Source organism: Silurus meridionalis, chromosome 10 (assembly GCF_014805685.1).
Source record: "Silurus meridionalis isolate SWU-2019-XX chromosome 10, ASM1480568v1, whole genome shotgun sequence".
NCBI classification, from domain to species: Eukaryota; Metazoa; Chordata; class Actinopteri; order Siluriformes; family Siluridae; genus Silurus; species Silurus meridionalis.
This window is the reverse complement of record NC_060893.1, coordinates 15,434,848-15,461,009: the sequence shown is the minus strand read 5'-3', so window position 1 is coordinate 15,461,009 and position 26,162 is coordinate 15,434,848. Positions and strand designations below refer to the sequence as shown.

Genomic DNA, 26,162 nt, shown 5'->3' with positions numbered 1-26,162 from the left:
TTTTCTTGTAAATCATATTTTCTGGTGTCTCAACATGTTTTTTGTACACATGGTGTTATCATGAGAATTTGATTGATGAATCCAAATTTTGTAATGTTTCTAGATTCTTTATATGCTAATCTGTGAACAGTATTACAGTTTATTGTGTACTCATTAAGATTCGAAGTACAGATGCAGAATTTAGGTGTAGATTTTAGATGAGAAGCCCATTTTTATCTCTGCATGACATGACAAATTTAACCACGGGTTTAGGATGAAAGTTCAGGCATCATATTAGAAATGACTTTGCCAAATCTTGCATTTTGTAAAGTACACCATATAAGTTCTAGTGTTACTGATAATGACAGACTACATAGCATTGTGGTTTAGGGATGCTTATTTCTAGGCCACTCTGTATTGCTTCTTTTAGATGATATGACCTTTTACTCCAATTTGGAAGAGTCACCAAAAACATGATATGTTTTTTAAGTCAGCAATAGTTTTTTTTTTTTGTCTTATTATTTGCATATGTAAGCAAAACAATGTGTACACCCCAATTCAAATGTATGGGCATTAAAAACATCTCCCTTTCATACTGCAATAATCTCTACTCTTTTAGGAAAAGAAGGAATTTACACATTCAGCCACAAGGGCCATAGTGAGGCCAAGTGCTGATGACAAGCGAAATTGCTGTGTGTACAGGTGTATTAACATGCTGGGTTTGGACCCCTTACTGCCAGTAGATGCAATTCTTAATGCTGCAGCATATAAAGACATTATAGACAAGTGTATTGTTCAACTTTGTGGTAACAGTGGCCCACATATTGGTGTTATGTACACATCCTTTTGGCCATATAGTGTGCAATATAGTGTTATTGTTGCATGTTTCATTGTTCTCCTCTTGTTTCCAGTGTATGGATCACTCATAAAACCTTATTTGTAAACAGGCTTGAACAGTCAACTGGATTCTGCAGGTTTAGAACACTTTGCCCCACAGGACAAGCCAAGCTCAGTTGGCCATAAAGAATAATACACTAGGGAACCATGATACCACCAATGCATTCCAGGCTTACACATATTACATGCTTTTATTTGAAAAGCACAGCTCAGATCCAGGTTGCAAGGAATTTGTTAATCTATATATTAAACATTTGTTTAAGTTCACATTTATTCATATAGGGCTTTTCATAATGGACATTGTTTTAAAAAAAGCTTTACAGAAATTAAGAATTTAAGGGAATGATGTGTGTTTATCCCTGTGTTTAAGAGCTCTTTCATTTATAACCTTGTTGTCAATAATTCTATGAAATTAATGAATATTAACATTGTTAAGGTTACAGTAGCACTAATATTAGGAAGCTCTTTAAAGACAGAATGCGATAAAATTACAGCAGTTTAGAGACCCACGTGTGTATATAGATTTGTATTTATTATTTATTTACCTATATTTGAATTAATATGATGGGTCCAGCAAAGAAAGCATTCCAGTTATGTTAGCTGCCCTTGTCACACAAATGAAAGTGTGACTCACTCACTACTTTGTGGTTATGTGTGGGCCAAATTAAATCTAGAATTACATTTCTTTCCCTGTATGAAGACGTTAAAGGATGGTTTAAGTTTTAATCTTGGGGGGTGATTTTTTTCACAGTGATTCTCAATGCTTTTGCAGTTACTGATACTTTAATTGTAAAATGGATCCACTCCTACCCTCATCCAACTAAGTGAATATGTAAATGAGCACAGTAATGTTCTGCCTGATTAGTTATTGTGCGTTTTATTTCTGAACCTTCTTCAGAGAGAAAATTATAATTTGCATTAGAATTTTTTCATAGAAGAGAGTGAGAGAGAGAGAGAGAGAGAGAGAGAGAGAGAGACCAACAAACAGATCCTATGCCCCATGATTTTCCTATTATAAGATAAGGGATGCAACATTTCAGAATTATTTAAGATCATTTTATAATGTTACAAAAAGCACCATTCTTTTACTGATTTACTGGAACTGACAGCAAAAGGCTTGAGTCTGTTCTTGTCCGTGTTTTCGTTTTTTCCGTTATTTCCTCATACTTCAATGTATTTCGTCATCAGTAACACCGACTCATCACTTCCGCGAACGCGCCGTACTGAAACAACGGGACCAGCACGCGGGGTCGTGACGGCACACGACCTTTCACCGGGAATGGGGGCAGGGGTTACCTGTGGTCAGTCTATAAAGCATGCTGAATATCGTAAAAATCCCCTTACTGTTGATGCCACTGTGAACCTCAGAATAAATACGGCTATGATAAAAGGTTTTTTATATATCATTTCTAAGCACGATATGCATTTTTTAAAGAGAAAACACATAATAATTCAGTAGAAGAATCAGTCAGACACAATTATACTGAGGTTACAAGAGTCCAAGAAAACTGCATTTGGGCCTTAAATCAAACATACAGTAAATACATGGGCTATATTTCAAACCTGGATTAACAATAGGAAAATACATGAACTGGATAAAGAATATAGATTGTTTTTACACTGATTTTATATCCCTGATGTTGCGTAATTTTGCGTAATTTTCTTTGTTTTTTTTTCTTCCCATCCTATTCCCTCATGCCAGTCATATGTAAAGCATTTCACTGCATGTTGTACTCTGTATGTATGTGTATGTGACAAATAAAATTTGATTTAATTTGATTTTATTAATTTTACAGGTATAAATATCAAAGATGAAATATAATATAAAGGGAAAAGGTTCTTTAATCCGAGTGGTTGTAAGGGTAGAAAGAGTAGTCTAGCAAAGTGGGAAGTGGGAGTCCCTGCAAATACCAGGCTGACCTCATTTTGACCCTGTTATGTCCAATTTGGGATATGCGAAGAAAAACATTGGACTGTACTTTACAAATCATGTGCAATGACTACACAGGACATGCATTCTTTTAATTTTTTTTTTTAGCTTTAGTTTAGTCATGTTAAGTGTTACTGGAGTGGTGCTTAATATTATGCAATATTGTTCTCCATCTGAAAACAATTTAGCCAATATTCCCAGACAAGCATGTTAGAAATGTGAGGTTTTTGAGAGGCAACATGGTTGAGTCAGCTTAGGTGACCTTTGGTTGCTCTAATGCTATCAATAGCCTGTGATTAGGATTGTGCTGTGGTTTGACAAATGCTTTTTTCCATCATGGTGAAGCAGTGAAACATGAATCATCTAGGGTGCTTGTGTTCAAAGTGTTTTTTGGTGGGGGTTTTATTGTTGTTGTTTTGGTAGCCTATGAAAATGTCTTTTTTGAGGAGCATTAAAACAGTAGTCCCTTAAGAATAAACTTCCACAACATAGAATAGAATAATAATTTCTTTGCGTTAGGTTTGGTTAGATTAGGTTCCCTTTGTTTCTTTTTTCTTTATTGTTATTACCAGAGTACAAGTAAAGAGAGATAATTAAATGCAGTGTAATTGTAGAAGTACAATGAAAATCCCAAAGTTATTCATACATTTATTCATTATGAGTAAGCGCTTTATCCTAGCCAGGAAAAGAGGTGGATCAAGTTCTATTCCAAGAACACTGGATGTGAAAAAGAAACACATTCTGAATGGGACACAAGTCCATTGCAGAGCTGAGGATTTAACCAGGTTGCTAAATCTGTGAGGCAGCATTATCACTTGTGCTGACAGATTTGTCTTATGCTGTTTGAATGAAATAACTGGAACAAAATTTACAAACCCAAGGCCACCATTCTCAAAGATTTGGAAGGAAGGTCTCTTTAACCCATGTTCATTAAATCAGCATGGGTGCTCAGTGCATGAACAGTAACAGAGTAACGTTACGAAACGTTAACGAAAGTAATTCTGACGTCCCGCTTTCAAGATAAGTCAAACACAACATGCTAGACTTCCACAAACTAACAGGTCTAGACCTTAAGTGTGTGTTGACTGCTTAAAAACAGAGATGTTGCTGTTTGGGGAATATAGAAATGAAAATGTATAAACTAGTCAATAAATTAGTACATTTTCAGAGACCATTTTATGATGAGACTACATTCAAAATGGTATACTATAAAGCATGTCATTAGACCAGTGGAATGAAAGATCTACTGGAATAACATAAAACCAGGAATCACCAGATGTTTACTAGCTATTGTATTGGCTCATTTTGGCTTTTTTTGTTGGCTGTTTGCACACTGAAGATGCAACACACACAAAACACACAAGCCACACCCACCCACCAACACATACATACACACACACACACAGTACTTATTAGGTCCTTCCGCTGAGGTAATTATAAATCAAAATCATGATTGTTAATTATATTCATCTCTACACACAAACCTTACTCTAACCTCAACAACGAACCGGAAATGTTTGATACTTTTTTATTTATATATTTTTATTTAATTTTTTCAAAAAAAAAAGAGACATAAAAAAGCAATACATTTTCTTGTGGGAACAAGTCATATGTCCCCACAAATCAAAAATGTTATCTCCTCCCATTGCGGGATATCTGAATCCCACCGCGATATAAACATACTCGTGCAGACACACACACACACACACACATCGGCGCAGACACGCGCGCTCGCTTCTCTTTCCCCGTGACCGAAGGTAACCTCTGTGCTATAAAGCCGCTAGCGAGCGGAACAGATGCTCTTTGCCAGTGAGACGCTCACGTTAAGGACACAGAGCAAGCTTGGAGGGAAGGAGAGTTTAAACCGAGTTTACACGGAAACATAGCGAATGCACGAGTTCAGACCATCAGGTGTGTCTGGGAAAAAGGTAAAGCGCTTTCATTTTTCCCCTCTCGCATGTTTCCCATAAAGTGGTCCAATAAACGCTAGTCTTTACACTGATAACCTAATCACCTTCTGGTTGATTAACAGCTGGATGACTTTGTTATTTAAATGATTTTCAGTGAAGTACTTACTGTGTCACCCCCTAAAAAAACGAGAACTCGAGTCGTGCCTTTGTAGTGTTTTATTGTTTGGAGAAAAAGAAAGGCAGCTTCGTGGCAAATTCATACTCCCTGTTTTTAAAGAAGAAATAAACGAATTCAAGAATTTGTCGTTTATCTGACAATAATTTGTCGTTCACTACTAATTAAGAGTGGGGATTTTATTCTGAAGGCTTAAACAATGCATTAAGGCTGATACTTAATACACTATGGAATCTCTTAAAGCCACAAACTGGTTCAACTAAACTATACTGGCTTAAATGGAAATGAAAGGTGTGAAGGGATGGGATCTAAAGTTATTATCAAACTAATATCTTAAAACAGTTCGAGAAGTCATCCAAGTGTATAAATAACAGGCTTATTTCATCCATGTTAGTATGATGTATTAAAGAAGGACACATATGTTTAGGGAATGTTCATACTGGTTACCGGAAAGGGGAACATCATAGGTTTCTAAATGCCTATGGAAACCTGATGCTTTTATTTAATAAGGAATAATGCTGAGAATCACATTTTACGTACTTTATGATATTATATTTCATTTTCTTGATATATAAAGAACCACTTAACCTTTTGGTTCATCTCTTCTACTTCATATATATGAAGTTACACACACAGGTCATGTTCAGGTCATTTTGAGATGAAACTTTGTTGTGTCAGTTTTTTTTTTTTTATCTTTTTTTATTATTATTTATTTTACATTTCTCATTTTCTCTATTCTTTAATTCCTTGAAGATAATTATCAATGTATTTGTGTCTGACCAGTCAGTGGAAACAGTGGACCTGTCAATTAAGTCTTCAGTCAAGATTTATGGTTGGATTGTTTTCTGATCCGCCTTTACGCTTTGTCTATGTGACGTGTTGTGATATAATATATTAATACATTTAAAGGCGCTTTTAAGTTATACAGTATATGCATCAAATGTTTTATTTTGCTAAGGTTTACCATTTCAGTGAAAATATGTCTACAAGTAAGAAGACGAAATCAAGCACCTGGAAAATAAAATAAAAATAGTTATTTGGTTATGGCATACAGGTGTAATTGTGATAATGATGAGTCAGAAAAGGGACAACATGTTGTGGCAAGTTAAAGTCGTATCACACACCGAATATATCATAGAAGGCTACATACAATGTTATATATTTTTGTATTTCTTACAAATGCATTTAGTGTTCCAGCCTAGCCAATTCTGAGTGACTCAGTTTTGATTGCATCAGTCCAGATTTCTCTGGACTCTGAAACAAAGATGGCTAGAACTGAAAATCACACATCTTCAACACATGAATAGTTTCATTAGGACAGAATAATAGCAGCCCACTTTCTAATAGCGGTGCTTTGATCAACAGCGGTAGTTTCTGTGCAGCTACCTGCCATGACTGGGCAGAGACATGGAGCTGTGGGAATCATTCTCCACCTACAATGAGGTCCTTTATAACCGGGAATTCTGGGAATTTTGGGATGGGTGCTCCTAAAACCGGGTTGTGGGCAGGATATAACAAGACCAGGGAGGAGAGCGTTGAAGACGTGAACAGGAGGATTTTAGATAGGCTGCTGCACTTTGGCCTGGACTTTTGAGCTGCTTTGTTGGTTGCACTTGGATGCCTCTTATTTAGTCCTGTGCTTGTCTTTTGTCATTTCAGTTCAGAGCTGCAGATAGCAGCGTGAGAAGGTCCTGAGTGAAGATGTCTGTCTCCACTCAGTTGGGCCTGCTGCTATGGAAGAACTTTACTTATAGGAGACGACAAACGGTAAGCTTGGACTTAAAATTGTGTCAGTTCGACATGTGATATGTTAATGTATGTAAATAACAGGACAATTATGTACAGTAAGTGAGACAACAGTATTTTGCTTATAATATGTTAAAATATTGTGTTTTATTTATTGTAATGTAAACTTTTATATAAAACCATTTTTATGACACTAGTTTTAGTGTGGTCTCAAATAATATTGTTAACTTTTAAATTACACATGGTTTGAGACTCTTGGCATAAGACCTGCTGTAAATCTGTCATCTGGTGACAAAAAGTGCATAGTCTTGCTGACTCAAGGATCATCAGATTTTATTTACAGGAAATGTAGCAAGGATTTAGGCATAGCCGCTGCAGATGTTCATATCTCTCTGTCCTCAATGAATCTAAAAGACCTTTTTTAATCCGTTAAATTTCTAGTTCATTATTCATTGTTATTTGACATCATATTAACTAAATACTGTAAATTCTTGAGTAACTACAAGAAAACTGTGCTTCTTGAAATGCTTCTTTAATCACTTTATGATGTATATTTGATCTTTAAGTGATTACTGGCCAATTACTAGAAACATAAAGGTACAGTAAGGCACTGCTAACATGTCAGAATGTTTTAAGTAAAACAAACCACAGAGCAAAAATTTGCAAGCAGTCGAATCATTGCTCCACGTGGTTAGTATTGATCAGTATTGAATGTGCTCAGACATTACTGGACATCTGAGTGATCATTCCACATACATGCATTCTATATCTGGAAATGGATTATTGATGCATGACTGATAATGTTTTAATAATAAATGCTGTGAATAAAAGGCAGCCATGATGTCATTGATGAACAGCTACAAAGTGCTGCTGCAGCCGTTTTGTTTGTTGGATAGGTGTGCTAATCCGCTCCCTTCCTGAAAGCTCTATTTAGCAAGGGACAAGCCGTTCTCTTTAAAGAAGGGGGATGAGGGACAATGTCCACACTTACAAGAAAATGCTGATTTTTGTGTTCTCATCTCTGTTTCTCTCTCTCTCTCTCTCTCTCTCTCTCTCTCTCTCTCTCTCTCTCTCTCTCTCTCTCTCTCTCTCTCTCTCTCTCTCTCTGTTCTTTCAACACGTTTATATTACACAGTTCCAGCTGCTAATTGAGATTGTGTGGCCTCTCTTTATCTTCTTCATCTTGATTGCTGTGAGATTGAACTACCCCCCATATGAACAACATGAGTGTAAGTCGATTTTATTGTTAAATATTTATTGGCTCAATTCTTTATATGACAGCAAAAACACAAAATGATTACCACATTGGTTATTAGCAAAAAGTCATTAATCCTTAAATAAACCATGGGCAACCACATGGTAACACTTCCTTTTCTCACTAAAGGTAATGCACTCTTGACTGAATTTTGCAGTGTTTTTTATTTATTTATTTTTTGTTCCATGGATGCATTTATAATGTACCTTTATTAGTGTTTTTAAGTAATGAGGGTTTATACAGTGTCCAAAGAAAAATATATGTCAGAAACACAGATTATAAAGACAGTTATTAAAAATACGGTATTAGCGTTGGTGTATTCCTTCAATATTCCCTCAAAGGAGCAGCAGGGGTCCTTAAGGTCCAGTTATGTATTTAATGTTTTATCTTTGTGATTATATTGATCTAATTAAATTATTTAAAAAAATGTTATGCCATAAAAACTTTGTTTGATTATGTTGTTCTTTACAAAAGAAAGAACGAAAGCAAAGAAATGTTCTTGCTCTAATTGATTTTATTGTTTGTAAGTAAGCTTAACATTGCCAAGAAACGGCTCATCAGCAGTTTGAAATCAGTAATTACTCAATTTATTATGTGTTACCTGCAGTTATAACACAAGTATTACATCAAACAGTTTATTGGACCTCGCTGGTTTTCTAACCTCCTTGTCAAAGTCTGTGTAAATGATATTGCTGGGTACTCTTGACATGTTATCAGTGCCACTGGAATAAACACTTTCAAGTAATGTTAAAACACTTAGGGACCTGTAATGTACCTGAACTGGTACACTTACCTTTCCCCCCTTTTTGAATAGTGTCAGAGAACACTGAACAAGTCACTTATTGCTTATTGGGAATCTATTCATGTTTCAAGAAAGCATTTTAGCCACTATTTACAACTCACTAGCATCCTGCTGTGCATAACAGACTGCATTTGCGCCACTATTATTGATTACAGAAAAATTGCACATTTCCTATCTTACAACATAGACTTATTATGGTTCTCTAGATGTAGTGTTCTTTAGTGATTTGTTTGGCTCTGGGTTCAAGGTCACTTATTGAAGGAGGAAGCATGTATTGTGCTGTCTCTCAGTTCTGCATAATGTCCTGGCCTGGTTAAAGACAGTGGAATCGTTTTGCTGTGAATCATGCAGGATGTGCGTCCAGGCATGTTGCAACTACATAAGAAAAAAGGAGACAAGTTCCTCTTTCCAGTGGCCAGATTTGAAAAGGTGCAACAAAAAAATAAACAGCCGACAGACTCTAAAAATGCAGAGTGATACATCCAAACGCAGTTTTAAAAATGACTTTTGATGAGAAAAGATGAGAGAAAGATGAGATCTTTTGCTGGTTGAATGCATACACTGTATTTACTTTTGGTAGCCCTACAGTAACTCTTGTGATGTTATCTTATCTGCACTGTGCTGAACGAAGGGCCAGTTGGCAGTCTTAAGGTTGACTGATAGCAGACCTACTCATTTGACTTGTCACACACGTAAACTTGTTGTCCTTCATTTGGAAAATCAGCCTTAGACCAAAGGTCCTGCATTGTGCTTAGGCAATCACTCTCCCTTGAATAAAGTCTTTCTAACCTAGGTTCCTCTCTGGAAGGAGATTCAAAGGTGCTAATGTTTGCTAGCACATATCTGAGTCTGCAGATAAGATGATCACAGGGTCCACAGCTGCTATCTGAGCCATGTCCTTTTTAGAAGACTGAAAATGATAATATTTAATTTAGTTTATCTGAATAAATATTCTTTTTTAACTTTTTGTGAAAATCCTCAGAAAAAAAAGAGGATCTGGTCCAGACGAATTTTTTCTTTTCTTTTTTTTTCTCAGACTGTTTTTCTCCTTTCTGCCTTCCTTGTTGTGGGAACTATATTCTCCATAGTAGCGCATTTTATTACATCTTCCTCTTTCTCTTTTTGTTGGTCTCAGGTCATTTTCCCAACAAAGCCATGCCTTCAGCAGGCACCCTGCCATGGATCCAGGGCATTGTGTGCAATGCCAATAACCCATGCTTTCGTCACCCCACCCCTGGAGAATCCCCTGGAGTAGTCGGCAACTTTAATGATTCCATGTAAGTTTAAACCTGCATCTCTGCACATGGCAGCAGCCCAACAGTAGTAAACTAAGTTTTAGTCAACCGTTCGAGTGACAGTTTTGACAATTTTTGCCTAATGTCTGGATTTCTCATTCTCAGAATATCACGACTTTTTTCGGATGTCAAGAAAATCCTCCTGTACAGTCAAAATGACAAGAGTCTGGATAGGTTTGAAAAGTTAATCAATGCAGTAAAAGACATGCAGAACAACACTTCAGGTAAGTTGCAAGTGGGTGTGTGGAAGAACTCCTAATGTAACCTTAAGCATTAATTTCAGTGTGCTTTGTTCAGGCAAGTATTTCGTGTGAAGGTCTGATAAATGTCTAGCATTAGATATGTAAATCCATGTGTATTTTTTCATGGGCTGGAAGAGGACATTTCTATAGAGAAAAAAAATTCCATGCATAGAGGATGTGGGCGATTGGGAGTTCTGAGAGTTGAGAACTTTTGGGCGAGCCAAGGCAAGTTAGTGGCTGGGTTTGTGTGGGTGAGGATTGGAGGAAGATATACACGCACACGCACACACTTGCTATTCAATTCAGGCCTCACACGACACCTTCCCGTTTCTTCTCTTCAGTAACAACTGATAATTCTTTTACTAGTGAAATGCATCTTTGCATCAGAAATAGTTTCAATACACAACATTTTTGATAATATAACTTGATGTCCAGACACAGTTAAATCCAGATTGACATTTTGATAAGTTAAGACAATTGTGGTTTTTATGAAAAATGTATAGGTATTTTTGCTCTGAAAGCTGAATTTTGACCTACATCTATCCTGGGTGCCACAAATGTGCTAACACAGGTTAATTGCTGTATTATACTGATGGATAATATGGAGTTTTCATTATCTGTTTCTTAAGGGCATTCTTTAACTGCAGTTTGATGGCCAGACCTAAAGTTTTCATTATATCTTGTTTGTCAGGATTGAAATCAAAATTATGCCAAATTATCTACTCATTTAGCAAGAAAACTGGCAGGGTAAAAATCTATTTTATATTCCTTTTGTACTTGAATGCTGGACAGTTGTAAAAAGCATTTCACTGCATGTCATACTATGTATGAATGTGTATGTGATGAATAAAATTTGAATTTGAACAATTTACACTTACAATAGTATCAAAGCATGTGCACGGTTGTTGTGATACAGATACAGGTACATACCAGATTCTTTGCATTGATAAAGCACTGCTGTCTCAAAGATATTGGTTAAACTATATTAATATGGCCTTATCTTCTTCATAAAGTCTTTATGACTTTATGACTTTACAATTCCCTCCTATCTAAAAGCATGTTTACACTTGACAAATAAGTCACACTATTACAGCTGACTTATTTTAAATGTTTACTTTGGTGCTGAGTTTGTGGTAAAAACAGGCAAAAAATTCTATCAAAGGAATGCAGGTTAAAAAAAATTAGAAAGGCTATTTAATATAATCATAACTTCAAAAATATGCTTCTCCACCTCCATAAAATCATAGGTGCTTTGATCATGCTTTCCAGGTATTGTGGAGACCCCATGTTTACTCCTGCTGTGTTACCATTTAATTTTGGCTATAGTATTTTCTGCTCATAAACAGATACACAACTTGAAAGCCGTGTGGGTCATTGGGTTTGTGATTATTGGCTGTAGCTGCTTAGTGGGTTCTGTTCAAACTCATTCACACCAGTATCACACCTCCCGTGGTGTCTTTTTACACAACACACTGTCTAACTTACCATCTTTTTGATGGTTTTAAATGAATAGTCAAGAATTTGATTAAATTATTTTAAAAGATTTATTTTACATATAGGAATCACAGGAAATGATACAATATATTAGGTGCTGAGTGATACAGATAGCTTCATTGAGATGTGTCCAAATATTGATTATGGACTTTTCTAATCTTGTGAAACTGTGAACTGGACTCTGCTATCTTATTTAGCTGTTAGATACACAGATAATATTTACATGTGCAATAATTCAACCAATGTGCTTACTTAAAATTCTTATGGATTTACTTTTAATATGTGAGGGATTTAATTATTACATAGTAATAATAATCATACCAAAAAGGGATAAAAAAATGTGTGGATGTAGAGAGATTAAAAGATGTCAAAATAGCTGTGTACATGTGGGAATAAGCTGATTACTGGTCTATCTGGTCTATCTATTTGTCTATTGAGTTTTTTTAGTAATATAACTCAAATTTATATATATATATATATATATATATATATATATATATATATGTGTGTGTGTGTGTGTGTGTGTGTGTGTGTGTGTGTTGTCTAACCTACAGTCTTGTGCCATGTTGTTTATGTTTATTTGTTCATATTTTTGTTTACTGCATTGTATGAATTGGAGTAGCAATATCGGACTTTCAATCATTCTGATTATTAGGATCTTTTTAGAACATATTTGTCTTTAGTGATATTGTTGATCTCCTGAGCAAATGTTTTTTTCCTTATTGATACCTCAGTTCTCTTTACCACCTTGCCAGGTTTACAATTTATCCACTTTTGTCCTTAAAGTGGTTCGTATGTGAAAAGACAAAAAATTCAGTAATCTATCGCTTGCTGGAGCTTTTTGTCTCCTCCATCAGAATGGAGAGTGGATACACTTTCAGCCTTTGTTCCCCTGAGGGGCCAGACGGCAGAATGGGGGCATTCAAGTCAGACAGTCAGGCTACTACTTAGAGTAGACTTTTTAAACAAGCCTTTGGAGAGAAGGTGTGAATGGCAACATTTTCTAAGGTGTGAATCCTAGAAGTGTGACGTTAGAGGGTATTTATCATTTGGCAATGACACGTGAATAGTTTGTCCAGTCATGAGAACTGACCGTTTTTCTATATTAAATAAATTATTACGAGCTTCATTTTAGTTCACTGAGCACAAATCGAATTATTACTCTATTAATTGGTATTCGATACAATAAATAAAACGTTGAAATTAACTGTGTGAGGAAACACATTTAAACTAAGATTATAAACTGGAACATACTAGGGGGACATAAAAAATCCATAAATATATTTCCCCATTTTGTTGAAATAAATCTGTGTATGTATGTAATTGTCAGAAAAAAACAATATAGACAATAGGCAATAGGTTTTCAAAGGTTGTACACATTTTGTGTATACACTTGAAAAAAAAAAGCATTTTTAAAAATAGTTTTACATCTATTATTATTTTTATTCACTTTTTGAATTAAAATCTAAGGTCATGATTGATCCTAACATTGTAAACTATTTAAATGGACACCATGTACTGCACCATTCTAAAATTCTTGACTTCACCATGGTTCGTGGCAAACACAATGTTCCTGTGACTCGGCTGTGTACTGTTGGGCTTTACCTGCTGGGGCATGCACTTGAACTTTCAAAGGATACACGAAACCTAATCCAGAAAACAGGAGCAGGAAACAGGAACCTCACAGAGTACCTAAGCATTCAGCATGTACTTACATGTATAATGACAAAGGCTTAGGGACATGGCAGGAATGCAATTGTAAGGGGTAAATCATGGAAAAGGGATATAATTCTTTAACATTAAAAGTCTTGAATGAATCTAAATATGAGTACATATGAGTGTTAAAGCCTGTTAAATTTCTTCTTCTTAGGTTTCAAGCTTAAAGATTTCCTAAATGACAACGAGACCCTGTCTACATTCCTCATTCAAAACGCTTCCCTGACAGATAATATTGTACAGGATATTTTAAAGGCAGAAGTAAACCTGGAAAAGGTGAGTAGTCAACTAGCTTTAACAGTTTATACATAATGTTATGAACATGAACAATGAACAATTATTCCTAACACACTATCTAATAAAATTCAAATGTATGTTTTTTTTTATTTTTACGTAGTGTATTTTCAATGTTTAATGTATTTAAGATATGTGCCATATGGAACGCTGTATTACTAGGATAACTGATCTGAAATCAGCTATAGAAATTAGTTCTAATAAAAAAAAGATCAGAAAACAGTCCTTCAAATTTTTACACATTTTCTAATAAAGAATAAGCTGTTTGCCCTCACAAGCTGCCAAACGAGCTTCAACATGTCTTTGCATAGACAAAACAAATCTCAGGAACTGTACTGGATGGACAAACATCCCTCTTCCTTTAGCTGGTGTTTTGCTCCAAACTCTTTCTTAAATGTTTAATTGGGTTTAGAGCTGGTGGCTGTGAGGGACATAGTATATGAGTTACAGCAACCATTTTTTTTAATCCCTTTGTTCTGTTTATGGGGTGAAGTCTTCCTGAAGGAGACTATGCTTCTTCATAGGATAAAAGTGGTCAGTCATGGTTTTTCTTTCTAGCGAGAAAAGTGGACCCAAAACACACCAGCAACATAAATGTCCCTCACAGAGTGCCATATAATAATTTACCACCTATTCCTCACATTTAAAATGACAGTATTTCTTTCCCCTTTTATAGATTACTAATGATGTTTGTCTCTTCATATGAATCTGTCACTCAGTCACACATACTGTATTTGCTTTTCACTCCTCGCATTAGTTAGACTCACACCAGATTTTCTTTTCCCCCTTATCTGGTTTCAGGTGCTAACACAAGGATATGGAGTACATCTGAGGTCCATGTGTAACACTTCCACCTTGGAGCAATTTGTGACATTCCCAAATGAAACAGTAGCAGACCTCACTCACAAAATGATCTGCAGCTCATCCCAGCACTGGCTAAACCAAGCTGAGAAACACTTCCTGGCCAACTTGGACTTCTTCAAACCACTAAGGGTAAGGCAATTCTGTTAAAAAAAGTGTAACCAATTAAAGAAATGTCTTGGAATACAACAGCTCTTACTACAGTAGAAGTGGGAAATAACCTTGTCAACTGTTGTTTATTTGAAAGCAGAAGTATATGATCCCTGCATAGCACTACAAAAGATCATTGTTACATGGTCAAGTCAGAATCACATTGAATAATCTCTTTGGAAAACTGGGTCCTGATTATGGAGTATCATTCTAGAAAAATATTACACAGTCCTGATCAAAAGGCATTATGTTCAGTTGTTGATGTAGCTCAGAGTAGAACTATAAAGTGCTCTTTAAGCTTGTGATGTTTTGTCGCAATCAGTAGTTGCAACTATCACAGATACATCCTGACCATCAAACATCCTGATTTGGAAATGGTTTTATAGTCTGCGTAATTGCTCATTCAGGATTCCTGAAATCCTGAGCAGACATTTCCACATATTTCTGCGTATTTCCCATTTGTTTGTCTATATAAAGGAAAGAAAGTGCACTATAATGCAATTAGGGGTGAAAAATGTATCATGTTCTCTTATCAAACTTTAATATACCTCTACACATCTGACTGACCACAGATGTTTTTTTAGACACCACACTAGCTGACTCAACCATTGATGTGTACTTTGTACAGAACCAAAGAAAAAGTAGGCCAAAGACAAAGAGAGAGGTATAAAGAAAGAGAGTGGGTTGGAAAAGGGGGCAAGGCTTTTCAGAGCAGGCAGAGGACTAAACATGTTTTGGCTTGAGTTCTTTACACACCCACATTAACATGTAGCCTGGAGGTGCAGTTTGTAGATTATAGCGTGACATGGCAGCTTTAGCTTTCTTTGTCAGTTCATTCTAAAACCATGGGCGTTATATTCTTTAATGCAGTTTGCTCATCACGGAAAGGTTGAACATGACTAAGGGCTAGGATTTAGTGAAAATCATTTTCACATAAAAAGAATCAAATTAAAAAGAAATAAATGAGGGACATTTCTATGAGGGATTGAGGGATTCCTATCAAATTTTACAATATGAATGAATGGCATCACTGTTACATAACATTTATGGTTTCATTTCTTGAAGGGTCATTAAGATATTAATCTAAAATTAGATAGTATGCTGAAAACAAAATTATCATAAACTTTTGCATTTCATTCATTTTAAAATTGTGTTGATTTGGTCAGAATTGGACCAAATGCCTTACAGTATATGCTTTTTTTTCCTGCAGTCAGACACTAGACCTGAGAGAAACGACACCAGGCATGTTGTCAAAGCCACAGACAGCCTATTGGAAAGCCTGAGTTCTTTAGCCGTGGAGGTAATAACTGTTTAGTTTGTTTAGTTTAATTAAAAACCATGTCAAATACTTTGATGTTGCAATAACAAAAAGCTTGCACACACACACACACACACACACACACAGGCATGCAGTGTTGTAATATTATGGTAATATAAGTCAGCTTCTTCAGGTATTCTTCATAGACTAAACAATTTTTACTTATTTGATCATCTTGTGTGTGTTTGCCTTGGCCTGAAAAAAAAAAACAAAAAAACAGCAGACTGAAGACAATGCAATGTTTTGATCTCAGACATACAGTGTTAGTGATGTATGGATATAAAACTTCAATAGAGGCCTTTCCTGCTTTTGCTTGTGGTCCCGTATCCACAATGCACTCTTTTCCTCCATGTTTAATCCCCTTTGAAGTCAGACTTGTCTACATAGTTTACATATTCCATTCTATTTAGTGTATATTTAGTTGTCATTTTGAGGACTGATTGTTTGTTAGGATAATAGGAGTCTTTCTGTAATAATGCCCACAAGGTCAGAGCCGCTGAGGTGCAGCAGTGAAAGTGACACATTGTGTCTGTATATAACTCATGCTGTGTACCTTCAGGGACATTTGGGGGAAGAGTTGTTTCAACTCTCAGCTGGGCAGATATACAACCAGGCACAGCTGAACAAGCGCAGAGGCAAAAAGTCAAAGAAAAAACGAGTAGCTGGGAATTCCTGAACCAAGGATGCAACTGGTTAGCATTTAAAGAGTGTTCTTTTACTTGGGAATCTGTGATCTGTGGGCTTAAACAAAAGCTCCTCTGTCCTCTATTGAATACAGGACCAATGTGGCTTAAGAATTTAATTCCAGCCAAATGCAAATATCAGTTGTTTGATGACATAGATGATGCTGTTAAATAAGTGGAGTCAGGTAGGGGTTGGAATAAAATGGGCTTTTTGTTTCTTATTCTAGATTGTTTTTTTTTGTTAGACTTTTTTTTATCTACATCTGTTTGTTCAGGATGCCTATCTTGTGGAATAGTTCAACAACTGTTTTCCTGTTTCCCCTCCTTCCTGCACGCCCTGCTTTGCTGGTGCACTTTTACAAAATTACAAAATTGGAAGCATGTGACAGGTTGGCTTGCTGATGTGGCTCTTTGAGTCAAAGCTAACACTTCACACAAAGAACATCTACACCACACCTCTGTGTTCTGTGTTTTAAAGGGAATGGCCGATAGTTACTTTTCACTCCTCTGCTGTTTGCCACAACACATGACACTTTTTCTCGTTGACTCAGGAGTTTGTAAGGAAAACATATAAACAGGGACTGAGGAACTATTTGTATCGGGGCCAAAGTGTATGAGCTTCGCCTGGCATTTGTAGCTTTTTTGAAGCGGTAATTTGTTTTGTATTGAGCGGATCCTTTCAGGGTTGTGGTATCAAATGTCAGAACAAGCTTTTCGAGGTGGTGTATTTACTTGGCAAGTTCAGTTTGGCAAGCCATCAGGGCTGTCACTTCTACAGCAGCAGAAGAGATACACAAAGATTCACCTTTTAATAAAACACATAAACACAGACAAATCTCATGAACATCTTTGATTTTTTTTTATTAGCAACCCTGATATAGCTGTTTAAAATAAATTCACATGCTTTAATTCTTACACATGCTGAGTCCATTTCATTCGCTCTGGTTTCCTTCAGCCTCTGACACCCTTTAATCTTTTCTCAGTTGGCCAGCATGCGGAGCTGGAGTGACCTCCGCAATGAGATCCTCTTCCTGACCCAGAATGCCACTGGTTCACCCAGTCAGATGTACCAGGCTGTGTCAAGAATAGTGTGTGGACACCCTGAAGGTGGGGGCCTCAAAATCAAGTCTCTTAATTGGTATGAGGACAGCAACTTTAAAGCAATGTTTGGCAACTACAACAGCAGCGATGAGGAACCTGTTTCAGTCTACGACAACACAACCAGTAAGCACTCGCTCCCAATTTTGTCTAATACCTACTGTCTGTTCTGTAATTTCAGCTTGGCTTTAAAACATGCAGAACATGTTACTACAGAGGTTTGTGTAGCCAGAAATCAGTATTGAATGTCCTATTATGATTATATTGTTATAAATAATAAATGTAGAAACAGTTAAAGTTAGAGAACATCTATAAAACATGTTTGTTAACAGTATCACAGCTATAAGCAGTTATTTTCTCACTGTATTCAAAAACAGTACTGTATGACTTTCCTCATTTCTAAACTTTTCCATGGTGGAAAATGTAAGGTTACAGATTCAGCTAATTCTATTCAGAGGGGTGGCACCTGAGGCTCCTTTAGTAAACGTTAAATAATCATCTAATCACAAAAATATTCACAATATTGAAAATATTTATACAAATATACATTAATCTTGTTAAATTATATTCTAAATTTACATGAAGTGAAACATTAATTTGAATTAATTATTATCGTAATCTTAATTTGGAAATCATTGTTCATGATGCTCTTTCAGCTCCCTACTGTAACAATCTAATGAGGAACATTGAGACTAGCCCCATCTCTAGGATGATCTGGAGAGCACTGAAGCCTCTGCTCATGGGGAAGATCCTGTACACACCTCACACCCCTGCTACACAAAAGATCATCCAGGAGGTAAACACCTTTATCACTTAATGGAAGATTGAAAATGAAAGCCGTAATAGTATATTTTTCATCACCTGCAATAAAAAGTGAAGAAGGTGAAATTTTTTTTCTCTGCATACATTTCTCTGTGATTAAGGTCAACAGGACATTTCAAGAGCTTGGTATTCTTCGTGATCTGGGTGGGATGTGGGAAGAGACCAGGCCCAAGGTGTGGAACTTCATGGAGAACAGTGAAGAAGTGGACTTAGTGCGGGTATGTTGGGCATATTGTTCATTAACACCCTCCAGTGGTTTGCTCGTCAGCAGCTCATCTCTAGACACAAATTTGCATACAGTAGCCAGTTTTCATTTGTGTGTTTGTTGAGGTGTAACCAATGACTGTTTGCTTTCTTTGTTTACAGATGTTGCTACAGAACAATGTCACAGCCTATTTTTTCAGTGCCCAGCTGACTGGTACTCGGTGGAGTGTGCAGGATCTTAGCAGTTTTCTGACCAAGCATTCAGAGGACACACGGCCACCTGGGACAGCATTTACATGGAGAAATGTCTTCAATGAAACCGATCAAGCGATTATGAGCATATCCCGCTTTATGGAGGTAAGATTTATTATGTGTACATGCCTCCAAACCCCCCAACACACACACACACACACACACATTGTATGTTTATTTTACAAAAGGACATTTTTCTCTTTCACAAACATTACATACTTCAGAGCCGTTGGGTAATGTGCAGACCGCACTGACGTATGCCAAATAGAAAAGCAAGAAGTGAAAGTAAAATGCAAGAAAACTTGTGTACAACACAAAAATATTATACACTTACATTTATATAATCTTTTATCCTAAAGTCTCTAAGTAGTAGCACTGATCAGCTTCACATTTATATTTTAATGAACAGTCTGGTACTCTTTATCACTAAGCATACACTCAATTATATACCAAACATATACAGTATATAGCAGCAAAACCCAAATATAACCTGCACCTAATCTGTATGTAATCATATATACAAACTGTATATAAAGTTTAAAGTGTAAACTGTATACAAAAACTAGTTTAAAGCTAGTTACCAAGATTCTGTTGCTGTATATCTGATCTGTTGTCTGTTTTTTTTTACAGTGTGTGAATCTGGATAAACTAGAGCCTGTGAGCACAGAGGAGAAGTTAGTGAGTGAGTCTCTTGGTCTGCTAGACAACAGGAAGTTCTGGGCTGGAATTGTGTTCCCTGATATCGATCTTAACAGCACTGAGCTGCCTCCACATGTCAACTACAAAATCCGCATGGACATTGACAATGTGGAGCGCACCAACAAGATCAAGGATGCGTATGTCAATATTTGCCTATTTTAAGCTCAAACATTCAATTCCTATCCACTTTCGGTGGTAGATAATTGCTCTTATTTTCTGACATTCAATCTTTTTTTTATATTAATTGCTTTAGGTACTGGGACCCTGGCCCCAGAGCTGATCCATTTGAGGACATGCGGTACATTTGGGGCGGTTTCTCTTACCTGCAGGATGTAATAGAACAGAGCATCATCAGAGCAGTAACGGGAACTAAAGAGAAGACTGGAGTCTACATCCAGCAGATGCCTTACCCATGTTATGTTGATGACATGTAAGTTTCTTTACAAATCACTGTTGCCATTCTTATTTTGTCGACAAAATACTAACGATATGTTTTTTTTCTCTCCTACATCTCTGTAGTTTCCTGCGTGTGATAGGTCGCTCCATGCCCCTCTTCATGACCTTGGCCTGGATGTACTCTGTGGCTATTATAATAAAGAGTGTTGTCTATGAGAAGGAGGCTCGCCTCAAGGAGACCATGAGAATTATGGGATTGGATAACGGTATCCTGTGGTTTAGCTGGTTCATTAGCAGTCTTATCCCACTTCTCATGAGTGCTGGTCTGCTAGTGTTTGCACTTAAGGTATTGCCAATATATGCATTTAGCCCATATTTAATAAGATCACAAGAAAATCACATATTGTCTTTAGAAGAAAGACAAAAAACAATATTACATTTTGTTGTCATATCTATTATGTGCTGAAGAGATTTGTTAAATTTGTGAAAAGTGGTCATTGTTAATTAATTTTGCTATAATCTTTAAATATTATTGTTTACTGAGGTCTGATTACTTTACAGAGGCTCTCTGGATTATTACATATGACCTATTCCTAATTATAATACTACTCATATTTATATTGTCAAATAGATACTTATCCCAGTATGATTCTCTTTTATTACTTATAGCAATAACTAGTAAATCACACAATCAAATGATGCACATGATAATTATCATTTATCTGGAAATGCTCTGATGTTTTATTTGTGGATAAATGAACATGTAATCATAAAGAATGTAATAAAAAAATAATTCATGCAATTGTTTATGTCTTATCTGCAGATGGGGAACCTGCTTCCCTACAGTGACCCTGGTGTGGTCTTCCTCTTTTTGGGCTCCTTTGCTGTGGTCACTATTATGCAATGTTTTCTAATCAGCACAGCATTTGCTCGGGCAAACCTGGCTGCAGCGTGTGGAGGAATCATCTACTTCACCCTCTATCTGCCTTATGTGCTGTGTGTGGCCTGGGAGGAATATGTGGGTCTTCGTTCTAAAGTTATCACTGTGAGTTTACAACCACCACCACACGTTCCAACAGTGACCCTGTGGCAAAGTGCACGCTGTATACAACATGGTATCTTTTCCAGGAGCGACCTTGCTGGTTTATCTTATCTTGCTTATACTAAATGGCCCGAATTGCTTTGTTTATGTGCAGAAGAGATCAAGTACTGCTATGCCATATTTCATGTTACAGAGGCCGATTTCTGTCATTCTAGATTAAAGATATTATATGCTGTTGTCTTCAAGCTTTCCCCTTCAATCTTTTTATTTAGCATTGCATTCGAATTACAAAACAAAGTGTCTCCAGGTCCAGCCAGTTACTTCATTTCAGGCTTCATTCCAGGCATCTATTTAAATTAGTTTCTCCAGCAGCACAGCTCTGTTTCTCTAGTTTGAATGAGAGTGTTATAGAATAAAATAGACTTTATTTGTCATATATACATTACAGCATAGTGAAATTCTTTCTTCGAATATCCCAGCTTGCTCGGAGGCTGGGGTCAGAGCGCAGGATCAGGGTTAGCCTTGCTCAAACTTAGGTTGGTTAGGTTGGTTGCCAGGAAAATGGGGGCTTGCAAAGGGTTCTAGAAAGAAAAAAAAAATGCTTCTTCAAAACAGCTGTGATACCTTGAACTAACTCTAAATTTTTATACACAGAGTCTACTTTCTCCAGTGGCCTTTGGGTTTGGCTGTGAGTACTTTGCCCTGTTTGAAGAGCAGGGAGTGGGGATACAGTGGAGCAACCTAATTTCTAGCCCAATGGAAGGGGACGACTACAGCCTCACTACAGCAATTATAATGATGTACTTTGATGCCTTTCTCTACGGTGTCTTGACCTGGTACATTGAGGCTGTTTTTCCTGGTCAGTATGGTATTCCCAGACCATGGTACTTCCCATTTACCAAGTCTTACTGGTTTGGAGAAGGAGAGCAACAGCAGGCACCCACAATACATGGGAAGAAGGCAAATGCAGGAGGTAAGACCATTTGAAACATAACTTTATGAACTATAAACAGTGTGAAGTCTCAAAAAAAAAAAATAATCCAAAAAATCTCAACCTTATTCTCTTTTTCTTTTCAAGCTGTGTGTACTGAGGAAGAGCCCACTCATCTTGAACTGGGAGTGTACATTAAGAATTTGGTGAAGGTCTATCGGCATGGTAAAAAGGTTGCTGTAGACGGCCTGACACTGGGATTCTACGAGGGTCAGATTACATCATTTCTGGGGCACAATGGAGCTGGAAAAACCACCACAATGTAAGAAGCTGACAGATAAATTAAACCAATAGCATTCATAGTGTAATATGACAGACTGACAATTCATTGACAGAGTCTAATAGTACTAATATTTTAGGTCCATCCTGACTGGTTTGTTTCCACCAACATCTGGCACAGCATACATAATGGGCAAAGATATCCGATCAGAGCTAAGTGCTATCCGGCAGAGCCTGGGAGTTTGCCCTCAGCACAACGTCCTCTTTAGCATGTAAGTGCTCTTTACGCTTTAGTAACATTTTTACATTTGATTTTGCAGATTTGCAGCTGCATTTTTAAATGTGATTGGTATTAAAGTTCTTATAGATTGATGTGCCAGCCCAGCAAATGATCCATGTTTAAAGCAAATTTCTATTTCAGAATTATTAAATGCATTCTCTGAGAAATCATAATTAAATATGTGGTGTATTTAGGCTGACGGTGGAGGAACACATCTGGTTCTATGCACGACTAAAAGGCCTGTCTGAACTGACGGTGAAGGCTGAGATGGATCAGATCTTGTATGACACTGGTCTGCCACACAAACGCAAGTCCAAGACCAGTGAGCTCTCTGGTAGGTGGATGGACCTCACAATCAGAGAATTCTATCACAGACAGGTTTGACTTACATGCTAATGATGTTTGCTTTCCTATAGGTGGCATGCAGAGAAAGCTTTCAGTGGCACTTGCATTTGTTGGAGGATCAAAAGTCGTCATTCTGGATGAGCCAACTGCTGGGGTGGACCCTTATGCTCGCAGGGGCATTTGGGACCTCCTGCTGAAATATCGTGCAGGTTTGCCTCGGTCTCTAATAGTATTATAGGAATATACAATTTTCAATCAAGTTATAATGAAAAAAAGAATCCCAGAAATAAGAAGTAATTTGTGCCCTAGGTCGGACCATCATCCTTTCCACTCATCACATGGATGAAGCAGACATCCTTGGTGATCGTATTGCCATCATCTCTCATGGGAAGCTATGCTGTGTAGGCTCTTCTCTCTTCCTGAAAACTCATCTGGGAACTGGATATTACTTGACACTGGTTAAGAAGGAACCAGAAGCTTCTCTGAGCTCCAGCAGAAACTCCACCACCACAGTGTCTTATATCAAAAAGGTAAGAAGAGTTATTTTGTTGTTTATCTGTTGATATTTATACGAATAATCTTTACAAATAAGTGTTGCTTTCTTTTTCTGAATAAAGATAATTTTTGTTTATTTATTTGAAGTATTTTTCGACTAGTTTGATTTTAGTGAATGATAGTGACCCAGTCTTTAAAGCAATAATGATAGCTGGGGATTTACTTCGGTATTTTGAGCATTTTTGGCAGGCTATAGTACAAAAACAGATTGAACAGATTAGGTAATTAAAAAAACAAAACATCATACGTGCTCAAAGGTGATAGTTTTGTCCTTTATACTGTATTTGATGTAGCTAGCTACAGTTAATGTTAGTTTGAATCTAACAGATTTGCATATATGTGGACTCATCTTCTACTCAGAAAGACTTTATCCTACACAGCAATTTGGTAAAATTACAGAAAAGCAACTAAAAGGTTTTATGGTAGCATTTAATTATATCACCAGATATGCCATATTATATATGATATTGATATTGATGATATTTTGTCATAATGTAAGCACTTGCAGCCATGAAATTAAATTACACAGAAAAACCAGTACTGTACAATAAAATATTTCTATGACAAAGGACAAATCTTACATACATCACCAATAAAATTCTAAGCTTCAGTGAATTGCTGGTTTCAGGATGAAGAAGACTCAGAGAGCAGTTCAGATGCTGGTTTGGGCAGCGACCATGAGAGCGATGCTGCCACAGCTATTGGTAAGCATGTAATAAGGATTTCCAGATTGATCACCAAAATACTAACATAAATCCTTAATCATAGATTTAATCCTGGTATTAATTTAACCAGTAACCTATTGTGTATGTGGTTGTGATTGTATTTGCAGGCACCTTGTGGACAGATTCACCTGTTATTCCTGCAGACACCTCTCTAATCTCTGGGCTCATCCTCAAGCACGTCCCTAACGCACGCATGGTGGAGGATCTGGGACATGAGATCACCTGTGTTCTGCCTTATGAATCGGCTAAAGACGGCGCCTTTGTTGATCTCTTCCAAGATTTAGATGACCACCTTGCCGATTTGGGCATCTCGAGTTATGGTGTTTCAGATACTACACTTGAAGAGGTACACTATACTGTTAAGTAAAAATGTATTTGATATCCATCAGTTCTATCGCTCTATTTATTTCAATATTCATTTCTCTAAAAGATTTTTCTAAAAGTGGCAGAGGACAGTGGGGTCGATACCGAAATGATGTCAGGTAAAGATTTTCACACAATTTTTCACTGATACATCAAAACAGATTTGAAGACATAAAACATGAGAAAATTGCTCTTCTTATACACTTATATATGTCGGCGCAGATGGCACACTCCCTGTACGCAGACGCAGAAGACATGCCTTTGGAGCTGATCACCAGAGCTGCCTTAAACCCTCGACTGAGGATGACAATTTTGATGGCAATGATTCTGAAGCTGACCCTGGTACTTTTTATTTTTCTCAGCTAAACTCAAGCAAAGAATATACAACCCCAATTTCAGGAAAGTTTGGAAAAATTTGTTATAGTTTATAAGATTTGCAAATCATTGCATTGTTTTTTATTTACCGTATTTTTCAGACTATAAGCCGCTACTTTTTTCCTACGCTTTGAACCCCGTGGCTAACATTAGACCAATGAAATTTCCGAACGGAAACGGAAAAACGCACCTCACCTGTGTTCTGAGCTGCACGGCTTCGGGAGAAAAAAAGTATTTTTTTAAACGCACGACGATGCCAAAAGATAAACTCCCGAGAGAAATAGTTGTGAAAGGAAGGAGGAAGACAGTGAACAATGACTTACGTGGTCGGCTACTGTTTAGATACAAGCCGTTGTAACGCGTTGAGTCTGGGTGAAGGGAGAGCTCGCTAACTCCAGCTGCAACAGAAATCATATTAGCACAGACAGGTTTCCAAAACTCGTGCTTTTTTATTTTTCTTGGCAACAGCGTTAAGGGTTAGTCAAAGAAACTTAGAAATGAGCATCAGAAAATAATAAGGACATATTCCTTGTCTTGAACATATGCAGTAATAGCAGAAAAATGCAGTGCCAGGCTATTCCCAAAATACCGCTCTGCTCCTGAAGGAAGCGCAACATATTTCACCCGTTACGAAAATAAATAACCGTGTGTAACGAAAGACACGTTACACACGGTTATTTATGTTAAAAAAAAAAAAAAAAATTTTAATTCATAATTCATAGTTTATAGTCCAGAAATTACGATATATTTAAAAATTTTCCCAACTTTTTGAAATTCTGTTTGTAATGTTATTTTTCAAGCTATTGTTACAATCAAAAAATATTCGTGTTTGTTGTGTTGTTTCTCAGATTCCAAAGAAACAGATCACTTAAGTAGCACTGATGGTAAAGGTTCATACCAAGTCAAGGGCTGGAGCCTGAAGAGACAGCAATTTGTGGCTTTGCTGTGGAAAAGATTCCTGTATGCTCGTCGTTCCAGGAAAGGCTTTTTTGCTCAGGTATGAAATCTGTTCTAGAATCTGTTGGTCAAATAGTAAAATATATAATACA

General features: G+C 36.8%; 1 protein-coding gene across 1 annotated transcript in view; it reads left to right on the top strand.

Moving 5' to 3' along the window:
• Window positions 1-4,520: 4,520 nt before the first annotated feature.
• abca1b (ATP-binding cassette, sub-family A (ABC1), member 1B) overlaps window positions 4,521-26,162 on the top strand; it is a 30,822-nt gene continuing 9,180 nt past the window's right edge. Inside the window, exons 1-27 of the mRNA XM_046858576.1 lie at window positions 4,521-4,734; window positions 6,551-6,658; window positions 7,773-7,866; window positions 9,830-9,971; window positions 10,095-10,213; window positions 13,596-13,717; window positions 14,537-14,728; window positions 15,957-16,046; window positions 17,731-17,971; window positions 18,502-18,641; window positions 18,769-18,885; window positions 19,034-19,228; window positions 19,754-19,959; window positions 20,076-20,252; window positions 20,342-20,564; window positions 21,042-21,263; window positions 21,915-22,233; window positions 22,339-22,513; window positions 22,611-22,742; window positions 22,945-23,084; window positions 23,167-23,304; window positions 23,405-23,625; window positions 24,279-24,354; window positions 24,483-24,721; window positions 24,806-24,857; window positions 24,961-25,080; window positions 25,962-26,110. Of these exons, the coding sequence (XP_046714532.1) occupies window positions 6,593-6,658; window positions 7,773-7,866; window positions 9,830-9,971; window positions 10,095-10,213; window positions 13,596-13,717; window positions 14,537-14,728; window positions 15,957-16,046; window positions 17,731-17,971; window positions 18,502-18,641; window positions 18,769-18,885; window positions 19,034-19,228; window positions 19,754-19,959; window positions 20,076-20,252; window positions 20,342-20,564; window positions 21,042-21,263; window positions 21,915-22,233; window positions 22,339-22,513; window positions 22,611-22,742; window positions 22,945-23,084; window positions 23,167-23,304; window positions 23,405-23,625; window positions 24,279-24,354; window positions 24,483-24,721; window positions 24,806-24,857; window positions 24,961-25,080; window positions 25,962-26,110 (4,107 nt within the window). The 5' untranslated portion in view covers window positions 4,521-4,734; window positions 6,551-6,592. The remainder of the gene's footprint in view (window positions 4,735-6,550; window positions 6,659-7,772; window positions 7,867-9,829; window positions 9,972-10,094; window positions 10,214-13,595; window positions 13,718-14,536; window positions 14,729-15,956; window positions 16,047-17,730; window positions 17,972-18,501; window positions 18,642-18,768; window positions 18,886-19,033; window positions 19,229-19,753; window positions 19,960-20,075; window positions 20,253-20,341; window positions 20,565-21,041; window positions 21,264-21,914; window positions 22,234-22,338; window positions 22,514-22,610; window positions 22,743-22,944; window positions 23,085-23,166; window positions 23,305-23,404; window positions 23,626-24,278; window positions 24,355-24,482; window positions 24,722-24,805; window positions 24,858-24,960; window positions 25,081-25,961; window positions 26,111-26,162) is intronic.